We start from the raw sequence: 12,315 nt of genomic DNA on the forward strand, positions 1-12,315 counted from the left end.
TAAGGTATCTGATTTCTTGACCATTTACAAAGTGTGTTCGGAACTTTGCTTGGGTGAGGAATTCTACATACTTGCGTGCGGAAGGTATATGGTTCTACATAGGTGTCCGCACATGCTTGAAACAATGCCTGGATGAGAACTGATGTCATCATCGACCATCAAAAGCTTGAAAATCTGCGATATATCCTAAATTGTGTGGATGTGACTTTTATCCAAACGAAAATAATACACAAAAAAAAATGTTAATCAGATGACAATTTGCTTATTTGCGTCGGTTTGAGTCACATCCAATGCGGATTTATGGCTTTGTTTGGTGGGAAGATGACGCTAGTGTCTCCAAATATTACATCCGGCTTAAAATCAAATTTCTTGAAAACTTTAAAAAATGCTCGACCTTTTGTAAATTATTTGAATATTGAATAACAAGTGACTAGCAAATAGCAATTGTCACCAAAGGCGGGTCGAAATATTTGACTAACGAGTTTTTTTTAAGCTTTCGGCAAGACTGTTATTAAATTTTGCAGTTATTAAACTATTTTTTAAAGAATAATTTCTAAATCTGCATTAACTAACTAGTATGTAAAATTTTTCATTTACAAGATTATGGTTAGGCTACCTCTGCAGTCTCCTTGATCTGTTTTGTAAAATCCTGCTCTACACTCACAGGTATATGAACCTAGGCTATTGACACAAAATTTCCTCGGGTCATTGCACGCCTGATGTTTCAATTCACATTCGTTAATATCATCATTACATCTGTTACCATGCCATCCGTCTTCACATACACACCCTTTGACTGGGTCACATCTGTCCGCCCCTTGGCCAGTACAAATACAGTCCTGTTCGCAGTTGTCTCCCCAGTGAAGTACATCACATACTTAAATTTGAAAAGGCTTTATCAATTATTTTCTTTTCATCAGATGCATTATATACAACGGGAATGATAATAAGACATTAAACACAGGCGCTTTTTTATATTACCTTGTACTTGGATTCAGTGTTTCCCATTGTGTTATGGAGTACAGTCAGTTTTAATAGGATTAAATTTTGCGTAAACCGATAATGGGGCGTCATGAAGAGACTCAATCAAACCGTGTCTGTTTTTACTCTTTTTTTTTTTTTTTTTTTTGGTTTCGTTCTATGTTTCAAAGAGATTGCTGTATCTCTAAAAATAATTTAACAATAAAATGTCAGGTCAAAAATGTTACTTAGTATTTTTTTACAGTTAATGTATTGTGAATAGTTTACAGTACAATTACAGTATTTTCATAGTATGTGTAAACATGTTAAATATCTTAGCAAATAAATGTTTCTTTTAATATTAAGAACAATGTACATCGAAATTGTTAAAATTGGCATAATATGATGCATAGAACCAACGTATTCAACTATGATAGAATATAAAATAAAATAGAATATGCACCTGTGCATGTTGCGACTCCTTCCAAACGGTAACCAGCAAAACACCTGCACTGAAAACTGCCATTTATATTGATACAGTCCTGTGGACATATCCCTCTACTACATTCATCAATATCTGAGAACAAAAAATGATACAAGCTTTAAGATATTCGAAGCTGAAACATATTATCAAAGACTAAATTTTCAAAAAGACTTAACATTTATAGCATTGCATTTTGATGTATATTTTGCTGTGAAATTCTGATAGAGTGAATAACTTGCAGGAAGAATTAATAGATACTAAATAATTGTACGGGCTTTTAAACAATTGTCATTTCATTTTACAGTCAAAATTACCATCTGTCTTTGCTGTAAATAGAATGAAAGTATTGTAGTTTGGTAAATCTGCATTTTGAGGGATACCTTTGCAGCTTGTCCCAGTCTCATCTAATTCATGACCGTCTTTACAGAAGCAAAGCGGAACATTGTCCTTAGTGGTACAGCCATGTGTGTTTGAGCACTCATCTTTCTTCGTATCATCACATGTACTGTCTACAGTAAAACAGCAATTGAATAAAAGAAGCGGCGAAACATGCATTATTTATTATTACCTAGATAGAAACTAAGCAGATAATACACACAAATCAATGTGTATCTAAAACTTTTCATCCTTCGCAACATCAAAATTAAAAATATTCATGGCAAGTAACAAACAAAAAAAGAGAGACAAAGATCCAATAGGTAAATCTATAAACATTATAAACCTCAGATTTTTTTTTCAAATTCGGCGTGAACAACCTTTTATTAATGTCGTACCCGATATCTGAACACATGACCATGATGTTGTATTAAATCCATAACCGGCGTAGCACTGACAAATAAAGCCACCTTCTGTATTATTACATAATTGGTCACAGTTGTGCATAGCCTCTTCACATTCATTTATATCTGCAGATAAAAATGATCACCATGATCATATAGCTAGGTTGTATTATTCATATGTTGTAAATATGCCATATGAGACGTTAGAAGCGACGAAAGTTGCAAATTGTCGGTCGGCATTCTTTCATTACTCATTGTTATATTAACTATGTTTTGATTTTGTACACTATTTAAGGTGTTTTTTTTTAATACAAATCATGATGGTATTTATAATGCGATATTCAGGAAATTTTATCGACAAGTACAATTTCTACGAATGTAAAAATTGTTTTTCCGCGCCTTCACTAATGATAATAAAAGTGAACGGACATTCTGCATAATTGTTATACCTTTGCACTTCAATTTGTCATTGATGTTAACTCTATATCCATGTTTACATGTACATTCAAAACTTCCCTCTGTGTTTTTGCAGTTGTGTTCACAATTACCTTTGCTAACACTACACTCGTCAATATCTAAAACAATTATTACTTTTTAAGATATTTTTAGCCAATATTCGTTGTATTAACAAACGTCTTCAAACAAACTTTAGTAATTATACACAATGGAATTTATTTAATTCAACTTAAGTAGCACATTACCATATAAAGTTATTAAATGATTCCACATTCTGCCCCCAAAAAACTATAATTATCAAGTTCCAACGCATAATTGTCATCATACCGATGCATCCATCCTCGCCGTCATCCTCAAAGCCATCAGGACATGGCTCACATATATAAGATGTCTTCAGTATCTTTTGTTGTTCTGCCGTTAGGCTTGCACATCCTCTATCTAATGAGCACGGTTTTGCCGCACATCCGTCAAACACACGTTCACAGTCAGGTCCTGTGCATTGAATCATTCATAATGATATGATTTATCCAATATAGCGACAAATACATATGCAGAAAACTTAATTTAAAACATAAAAAGCTGAAACTGATCATCGGAACGGTCAAGACAAAAAGGTTATATGTACAAAAATCTAGATAATTTGAAAGTCGGTAGTTCTTTTTACTTGGACGCCTGTGACTTACACAATACGCCAAGAGGCATTTTGGGTTTTCTTCAGGTACCAAAGTTAGGAAATGTCACCACTATTGTTTTAATCATTTTATATCTTTTATTAAAGATAAACCGATGCAAATGAATGATACAACTTTTTACCAGTGACATGTCATAAGTTGTATTAATTGGTATTGTTTTACGATATCAGTACGAAGTGTTGTTTAAAAGTCAAACGGAAAACTTCGCAAAGTAAACTAGCATTTGATTTTAAACTGCATTAATTGATTAGTTCTTAATAAATCAACATATAAAACTAATTATAAATACTTTATAAAAATTCGTCCGGATATTCGTAATATAGTTTGCAATTTTACCAGGTACCTTCATATTCAAGGTCGCATTCGCACATGGAATAATGAAAATACTCGTTTTCTCGTGGATCATTCCTTGGGACACCTGTACATACACCATGTCCATTACAATCGGTACACAGTAATATACTCAAAGAAAATGTCGGAGAGTATCGACCGTTCTCGTTTGCAGCCGCAACTCTGTGTGAAATAAAACTTGATTTGCTTTGTATATTTTACAAAAGCTTTTATGTCCTTATATGCTTTCATGTCCATAGAACCCTTTCATATGTGTAACAGTTCGTTAGTCCTTTAAATAAATAAATCTAAAATATTTCAAGATATTTGTATGTAAACATTTCATGTTTTAAGATCAAATGAAAAAAAATATACAGAGGCAAGAACAAAGTCTTAAATTTTGATAGTGTTTAGCATTGCTTTTTCGTATAACGATAAGTATTCCGTATGTATGAAAAAGAAGTTGTGCTCTCCCTCCATGGTGTACATTCAAGTTCCTTTATATAAAAATATGTCATTATTATGTCCTTTTGATAGCATTATGTATAGAACGATTGTCTATCAATTATGAGAGAGAAAAGTTCACCGGATCGAGACAGGTTCATCTGTTTCCGGAACGAATGTAACAGTAGAAGACGCCTGGTCAAATTCAGCGCTAACGTTGTTTGAAACAATGTGTACTGTATAGCCGACATCAACGCTTACTTTGCACGATGCACTCTGTCCTTTTGTCACGTTTACAGTTGAACATCCTTCAAGTAACGGAACAGTCTCCTCTGGTATAGAAAATATCAGAAATGACTATGAAAAGATTGTTTCTTTTGTTGTTTTACTTCATTCAGGCCTATTGTTTATATCAGTCGATACATATTACGTTATGAATTAACTACCTTTGGATTCATTTTGTACTTGTTCTATAAAATTCCTAATCATTTTGCGAACCTTTTGAATTTGGTAGAAAAAAAAGGCGCGGTCATCCAAAAATTGGGCATAACATAATGTCTTTATTTTGCCTGTTTACATGTATCTCACTCTCATTCTACTGTTTAAACAACCAGTTTCTTTTATGCATTTCTCTGACATTTCCAACATGTCTTTTTTCGTTCATTTTACATGTGCAATTGTATTTTGTAGGAATATATTGTTTCGTATGTTGGTGGTGTTACTTCAACTCCTCTCCATCACTCACGTGTTTTTGTGGCGCTACCCTTCCCCCTTCACGCCCCAATTTTTACACATTTCATGCGATTAATAAAATCTGTAAAAAGAACGCGATGTGTAGCTCTGAATGTGGTTGTTGCGCTCAGTGTTTTCAATGAGTCTACTCCTTTTTACTTGATGTGAGCCTTTTTTCAAAGTCATAAAAACCTTGAAAGTAATGGTACAGCATTTTGTTACCAAAAAGTGTAGAACTTCAGTCCAAATCTTCTGCTATTTTACTAATAAACATGTTAAATAATGTTTTAAATGTTTATTCTAGTAAACAATTTTCTGTAAAGGTAATTACCAATTTCTATTTTGTCTGTTTCTGCCTGTCCTTTGACCTGTTTAGTTTTCTCTGCAACGTCTGGATTTTCAGTGAAAACATAGTCAAACACACATTCTGTGTTCTCGGGACCATTACATACTTCAATTGCTTTAGCTCTCAGCTCAGGGTCAGCTTCGTCTAAAAATCTTGGTACATACGAATCGTTGTGAAAGTCGAAATGGGATCCCCCATCATCGTATACAAAAGCAGAGTTGTTCGGATTTATTGTCCCTGTATATAAATAAGTTTCCTCAACAACTGATCCGATAAAATGAGATTTGTCTGAATTTAATCATTCCTAACATTTCTATAGGGAATCATCCAATAAGTATAGCATTATAATACTATTTTGTCATAGTGTTTCGAGAAAAATATTCCGGTATTCCGGTTCATCTTTAAATGATGACTTGAGAATTTCTCAGTTAAATTAACTCACATGTTTTCCCGTATTCAAAAATGTCTCTGTCAGTAAGGTTTGGCTTTAAGGCTGTTCCATTCGGCATAGTAAAGTCATCGATTGCATCACCATTGTAATTTCCAAGTAGTCCTTTTGTTTGATTTTTAAACTTTTCAGGGACAAACGTGCTCAAAGAAAGCATTTCGACACCAATTGCTATTATAAGAGATACATCTGGAAAGAATACAAATAATATAAATGCTTTTATAAATGCAAAGACTGTATTTCATACAAAATATATACAAGGAAATTATGGATGGATTGTTGTCATTCGAATAAAAAAAAATTAGATATAACATTCTATCTTTATTTCTTTAATATCTATGATATTAAGGCATACTGATGATGCTTATACTTTCCATTGGTGCTGGGATGGAGATTGACGCGGTTACGAAAATTTGAATGCAGTAAACTTGTTGCTTGTATGCGCTGTATAAGATTTTAGTCTATTGTGTCCATGTAAGGATGTGAATTCGATTGTGAATATTCAAGAATATCATTTTTAAAATGAGTGTAAATAATAGGACCTTATACGTAACTACATGAATATTGTTCCTGAAAACAAGTTCAATCTTACTACATGCTGGGAAGAAGACGTTCACACTGCCATTTTGCTTGGAAATAACCAACTTTCCGTCCTTTGATGACCACGTAAATGGGTCCGTTTCATTTGTATTTGAGTTATACTTGTCTGTCAGATCCACCTTGTTTCCGTATAGATTTATTCCTGAAATTAGATAACATACATTACAATGAATATCTTACATTTTAATATAATATTTACAGTAATATATAAGTCACAGTTAGTTATATTACACAAACACTGAAGAAAGCGAAAGCTGAAGCAATATACTTCTTTAAGCGAAACGTTTGATCAAATGAAATTTATGGAAACAGGTCCTTTGTTCGGATGCAATGACGGGAACATACCTCAAGTAAAATGGACACGGTATTTCTGCACAAAATTCACATGCAAAATAATTCCAATTAATGTCAAATCAGTCTAAAGCTTCCCTTTATCTAAAATAAAACATTTCAGATATCATAATCTGTATTTACACTTTTTTTATAAAAAAAAATAAATCTGTAACTTTTAGAAGTGTCTTCAGATTAAACAGAACTCCCTTACAGGCTGCTTTTATCGAAACCAGTCTGAGGTCAAAAATTCCAAACAAGTCCAAGAAAACGTAATGTAGACTTTCAAATGATCTTATTTGCTGTTGTTTCATATGTCCTATTTTGAATATAAAATTTAGAATCAGAGTTAAATCAATCTTTTGCAGCATTGAATATTTGGATCTGAACACGTACACACTTCTTAGAGTAGATCGGTGGTGTGACATTATTCAACATTTACTAAATATTTGATATAAAAAAGTTGTTGAATTACCAGTTCGTTCCTCATTGCGTTCTATATGAGCTGATGAATTATGTGAATCTTTCGCAGCAAATGCTGTGAAAACTGTGGCATCAGATAAATTGCCATTTCCTTTAATAGCTCTTTCGGTTCTTGCTTGCAGATCAAAAGAGCAGTTTTCTGTTTCAATTTGTAAAAGTGTATACTCTCCAAGTCCATTGAACGTGAAATTCATACCATCTAATGTACTGAAATGCGGATCTCCCCAGAATGTTCCTGACCATATGAAACACAGATAAATTTAGATTAAAAAATAAAATATTAATGCAATGTCCAAGCAGGACATTAATGACATCAAATACGCCCCTTTCCTTCTGCTAAAATAGTTCCTTTTTATCTGAAATAGTTATTTTTTTTATCTGAAATAGTTATTTTTTTTATCTTTTTTTTATCAACTTAAGATGTAGAATATTGACATCAAATAACTTTAACTTAACAAAATATTTATACCAACTATGTTTGCAGAGATCCATTCACATTAAATTGTCTTATTTGCAGTATATATGTATATTTGAATATACATGTATTAGATACGTACTATATAAAACCAAACAAACTAGTGTTCATAAACACATGATAGTTTATTCTATGTATTTTCAAATACCTTGAAGTAAATGTTTAATATTCTCAAACAAAAAATAGTGTTAAGTTTATCTTTAAATTCGAAACCCATGTCTTTTCTTGGGTTGTAGTTTACAGATTGAAACACTTCGCTCAGTACATATATAATAAGGGCGGAACGTTGTTGTTTTTTATTTTGTTTTTTTTTTTATCTCAGAGTTGCCACAGTCGTTTACCGTGATAAATTGTCGTATAACTTGTCGTACAAGTCAAATGTATGCAACATTACAAAATGAGTTATTGTTAAATTTACCATTATCGCCCTAAATTGTGACAAGAACAAATGAAAAGCAAACTGAATAAGATTAAATGATATCTACCAAAATTATACGGCGATGTTCTATAACAGCTTCCAGTCGGTCTTAAATCGTAGTAGAGATTACAATATTTCGACAAAACACAACACTTTGTTTTTGGTTGAACATCGTTTATTTTGTGTTCTAAGGGATGGTGTCGGTTAAAAAGCTGGAAACTGCCAGCCAGTGGTCTTTCGTATACCCAAAGCCAGGTTCTCAAATCATAACAACAGGACTTAAATATAAAAAATGATTGTTATCAATATGAAAGTACATAAAGCCTCAACTAGCAACTTCGTATTATTATAATTATGTTATGTATCTTGCCTATTTTCATGCCACATGGACAGCTTTTTACATGACGTTAAAGCAATCTTATTTCTCTTTGACTTGTTACATGTAGCACAATTACCTGTTTCTGGTTTACCTGAAGTTTCATTCATTACGTTATATCACTATTTATTACATATCTTATAACTGAAATGCTGCAAGTATTTCACATACGAATACAATATTCTATATTCAGTTAACATCGTATACCGAAACAAAGTCTGTGTTGGGACTACTTATTTTAAATGTGTTATCAAATATAACGCCAAAATGACGTATCAATGGCATGTTGGCTGCCAATGCATCAAAAGATTACCATTTAAAACGAGTATCTTTTTATCTATCTTTCGGCCGATATACATATCGTAACTTCATCTAGAATGATGCATTTGGTTCTCGTGGATTGTGCTAGGTTGGATCAAACTCGGCATAGGAACCTCGTGGAAACTAGACCTCGCCAAATCCACCAGGGTTTAATACAACATTGCAAATAATAACCTAATTAATATATTAAAATAAATTTTCAAGGGCATAATTTGTATACAGAATTCAAACTAGAATCAAAACAAAGCTGATAAACCTTCCCATAATGTCCAAGGTTCCCCACGTGCAGCATATCAACACATTGATATTTCAAATCTTGGCGCCATCGGTACAACCCAATTCGCCAAAACCAAGGATCGAATCGTGACAATCGTATATCACATGGACAATCTGGTATAAGGCTTGCAACGTAATCAAGTCGTTTCTTCTCTTTGTAGTTCTCATTGTACCATCTAATGCAGTCAACAGCATGGTTGTCGCGTTGTTTGCCTTGCGAATTCAGTGGTCTGAAGATCAGTCCAGCTACATCTAGTTCAGTTATAAAGTTAGCATTTACATTTTATGTTCATTATGTAAACAAAAGATACAAGGTAAGGGTAGATTTCTTGGAAGTACAGAGCACCACAAACACAGCCATTGAGCCATGCATTTGAAAAGTAGTCCCACTATAAAAAGAAACTGTAACGGAAAAAATATATTATAGACGGGTTGCTTCAAAAATCCAACAAGTACATTTTAATTTTATGCCAAATATAGGAAGAGAGGAGGAAGGGATATGTGGTAGAAAAAGGTTGCGGTTGAAGTGGAAAGTTGAACAAGGATAAATATTCAGAAGGGAATGCTACATTCCTTAATCACAGTAGCCATACAACGTAAACCACGGCAGCGCAGACACTCACGTACAAAAGACAAACACACACACACATAACTAACATAGATAAACAAACAGACAAGTAAGATATAACAACACTGTAGGGCATCACCCAAGACACACTCACACACACACACACACACACATAAACATAAAAAAACAACACTCAAACTCCGCCAAAGGAATCCGGCAGCCAAAATTAAGGTTAAGGTGGGCACGATAACTTACTCATAGTAAAAGGAGAGGAGAAGCAATGCAAAGAGAAAGGGTTGGGAGGCGGTAGGGGGAGCGAGGAGAAAGAGGTAAAAACGCTAACAACAAACAAGTTAACACACGCAACACAAAATACAAGACGAACAGAAAACAAGTTAAAGATAGGGGCACCGCCTTGGAACGGTTTGTAACTTTTATAAAGGAAATTTACATTTTATGATTATACGGCAAGATTTTAGCAACACCTCTCATATGAAAATCAGAGACAGAGAATGCAACTGGAGATTTACATTCATGCTGCAACACTTTTTGCAGACCTTTTCTTACTCATATTTAGTTTAAAAATGTTCATTCTGTAATAAATATATACATTCCCCCTGCATCTTTTTCAAATGAGCATGGACTGAATACCATTAACTTAAATCTTGAACCATGGTTATTTTGATACATATGATTGCTAACTCGTAGATAGGTTACAATTAGCTTTACTCTAGTCTTAATATTTTAACATATACAAGGGCATTTAATTAACATTGACAGTGAAACTCTCCATGAGCATAGGTGGCTCGAGTCCCGTTTTCATTCGAACAATTCCTAGTCTCCCGACGTCTACCTGTCATATATCTATCCTCGGACAGCCAAAACGGCTGGATTTTTTGAACGTACCGCCATTCCCTTATAAGAATATTAAGAGGTAAATATGACAAGCTTAGAGCCTGAACCACAATGTTCTCGAAGTTAATCTGGACATGCTTATCAATAAAAAAACATCGGTAAAACTGAAAATCTGTTAGATTCTGGCCTTATTCCGTTCTGATCTAGTTCTTCATCTGTTACAGATAACACTTCTCCAACCCTATCCATCTGCATTTATGTGATTATTTCAGTGTCTTTTGAACTTTATCCTGCAGTTAAACTTTTTTTGATTTTTGTAATGTTAAACGACGTGTGAAATGAATGTGAAATCCGAAAGCTAAACGCCGATAAAGAAAGGTTTACCAAAGTCGCATATGATTCGCATTTATCGCCGTAAAGAAATCACGTTTGAGTATTTGCAAATCATATATCGAAATAGAGGATACGGACGAAGAGATACGCGTTTCGTTTTGAATATTTTCGCGTACAGGTAACTCATCGTATGGGAACTTACAACATATTTCTCCGTTCATTAATTCATGGCTGCTATATTGACTCTTCAACGTCGTATATTTCTTCTTTCCATAAAAATGTAGGTATTCGGTACGGATAACACACAGTAAAATAAATAAAATAATTCCGCGAAGGTTGAAAGTAACATCATAACGGTGAAACAGGCTTGACCAGCCGCTACATGCCGGCTTGAAATCGTTACTCTGCCATAATTGCTGTTGCTTCTAGCCTAAGGGTCGAACTCACAGTCACCAAGGACATATTTGCTATCGTAAAGAAAACAATAATAATTGATAATCCTGTATATAGGTTACCTTTTTCAGAGGACGAAATCGTAAGCTTCAAATCTAATTGCAACGCCGCATCAGTAAAAGAATAGGGATGTGTGTTGGTAAGAGAATTTACTGTGTATCCGACCCACACATTAAGGTCTGTAGACAAGTTGTTGACCCACTGCATCATACCATTTCCATAAATGTAAAATGCATATGTTGTCTTCCCGTCGGAAGTTAAGACAACTTGGAATGTAGAACTCTAAAACAAACAAAAATGTTAAGTACAAATCCGTCATCTTAACATTTTAAATACTTTACAGCATTCAAAATATTTACATCAAAATAAACAATTAACGACGGATATATATCTACAAAATGTAAGCTAAAGTTATGAGGACGATAGTATTTTCTAAATGTCAAACTAGTGAATTGTATATGATGTGCTGCAATACGTTATTATGAAATGGTACCAGTATGTAAAACATTAACTCATACATATTATACACGTTCCTGCTTTACACTTTTTTTTATAAACTGAGTTTATTGACACGGTAAGAGAATAATATAGTCACGTATATCGCTCTCCAAACAATATTTCAAATCACTTTTCTGGTCATTTTTACATTTCAATTTACCGAAACAGGTATCAATAGACAAGCAGGCAAATATTCAAGTAAGTAATGTAAAACATTAATCAAAATACCTTTGTTTTGTCATATCCACTTCCTACTGCTTTCGCTTGATACCATGTTGCAATCAAAACAAAACTGGCGTTATACGAAGGAAGATCTTCAAATTTTTTGACAATGTTCTCTATATATGAAATCAGGTCAGAATGCTTTTCCATTTTCCGATGAGAATTCAAAATGTTATATGATCTGAACCACACTGGTCCAGACTTCTTATTATCTATCGGTCCATAGAAAGGTGCGAGTATGGTCTTCTGTAAGCCAAGACTAGCCAAGCTCTGTTTGTTTGCAGGAGGTGTCGGATTGGCAAATGGAGTATCAAAGCTAACTAATCCGTACTTGCAAACCTACCAAAAGGATTGACACTTGTTCACTTTTCAAATCATTTAGATACAAAAATAGTATTATACGGACATATGTACATGAGTAACTGCAATTATCTGA

General features: G+C 33.6%; 1 protein-coding gene across 3 annotated transcripts in view; it reads right to left on the minus strand.

Moving 5' to 3' along the window:
* Positions 1-12,315, minus strand: part of LOC123542087 (uncharacterized) — a 166,002-nt gene that overhangs the window by 106,361 nt on the left and 47,326 nt on the right. For all 3 annotated transcript variants that reach the window (XR_008368554.1, XR_008368555.1, XM_053530955.1), the window contains exons 29-44: positions 11,886-12,218; positions 11,222-11,441; positions 8,931-9,202; positions 8,045-8,255; positions 7,077-7,319; positions 6,264-6,413; positions 5,666-5,860; positions 5,209-5,460; positions 4,288-4,477; positions 3,715-3,884; positions 3,007-3,171; positions 2,673-2,798; positions 2,218-2,349; positions 1,825-1,953; positions 1,424-1,537; positions 617-877 (exon numbers count right to left, since the gene is read on the minus strand). Coding sequence is in view for 1 of the 3 variants with exons in the window: in XM_053530955.1 (XP_053386930.1) it covers positions 617-877; positions 1,424-1,537; positions 1,825-1,953; positions 2,218-2,349; positions 2,673-2,798; positions 3,007-3,171; positions 3,715-3,884; positions 4,288-4,477; positions 5,209-5,460; positions 5,666-5,860; positions 6,264-6,413; positions 7,077-7,319; positions 8,045-8,255; positions 8,931-9,202; positions 11,222-11,441; positions 11,886-12,218 (3,163 nt within the window). In the remaining 2 variants the exon portion in view is untranslated. The remainder of the gene's footprint in view (positions 1-616; positions 878-1,423; positions 1,538-1,824; positions 1,954-2,217; positions 2,350-2,672; positions 2,799-3,006; positions 3,172-3,714; positions 3,885-4,287; positions 4,478-5,208; positions 5,461-5,665; positions 5,861-6,263; positions 6,414-7,076; positions 7,320-8,044; positions 8,256-8,930; positions 9,203-11,221; positions 11,442-11,885; positions 12,219-12,315) is intronic.

The sequence above is a fragment of the Mercenaria mercenaria genome, chromosome 19 (genome assembly GCF_021730395.1).
Source record: "Mercenaria mercenaria strain notata chromosome 19, MADL_Memer_1, whole genome shotgun sequence".
NCBI lineage: Eukaryota > Metazoa > Mollusca > Bivalvia > Venerida > Veneridae > Mercenaria > Mercenaria mercenaria.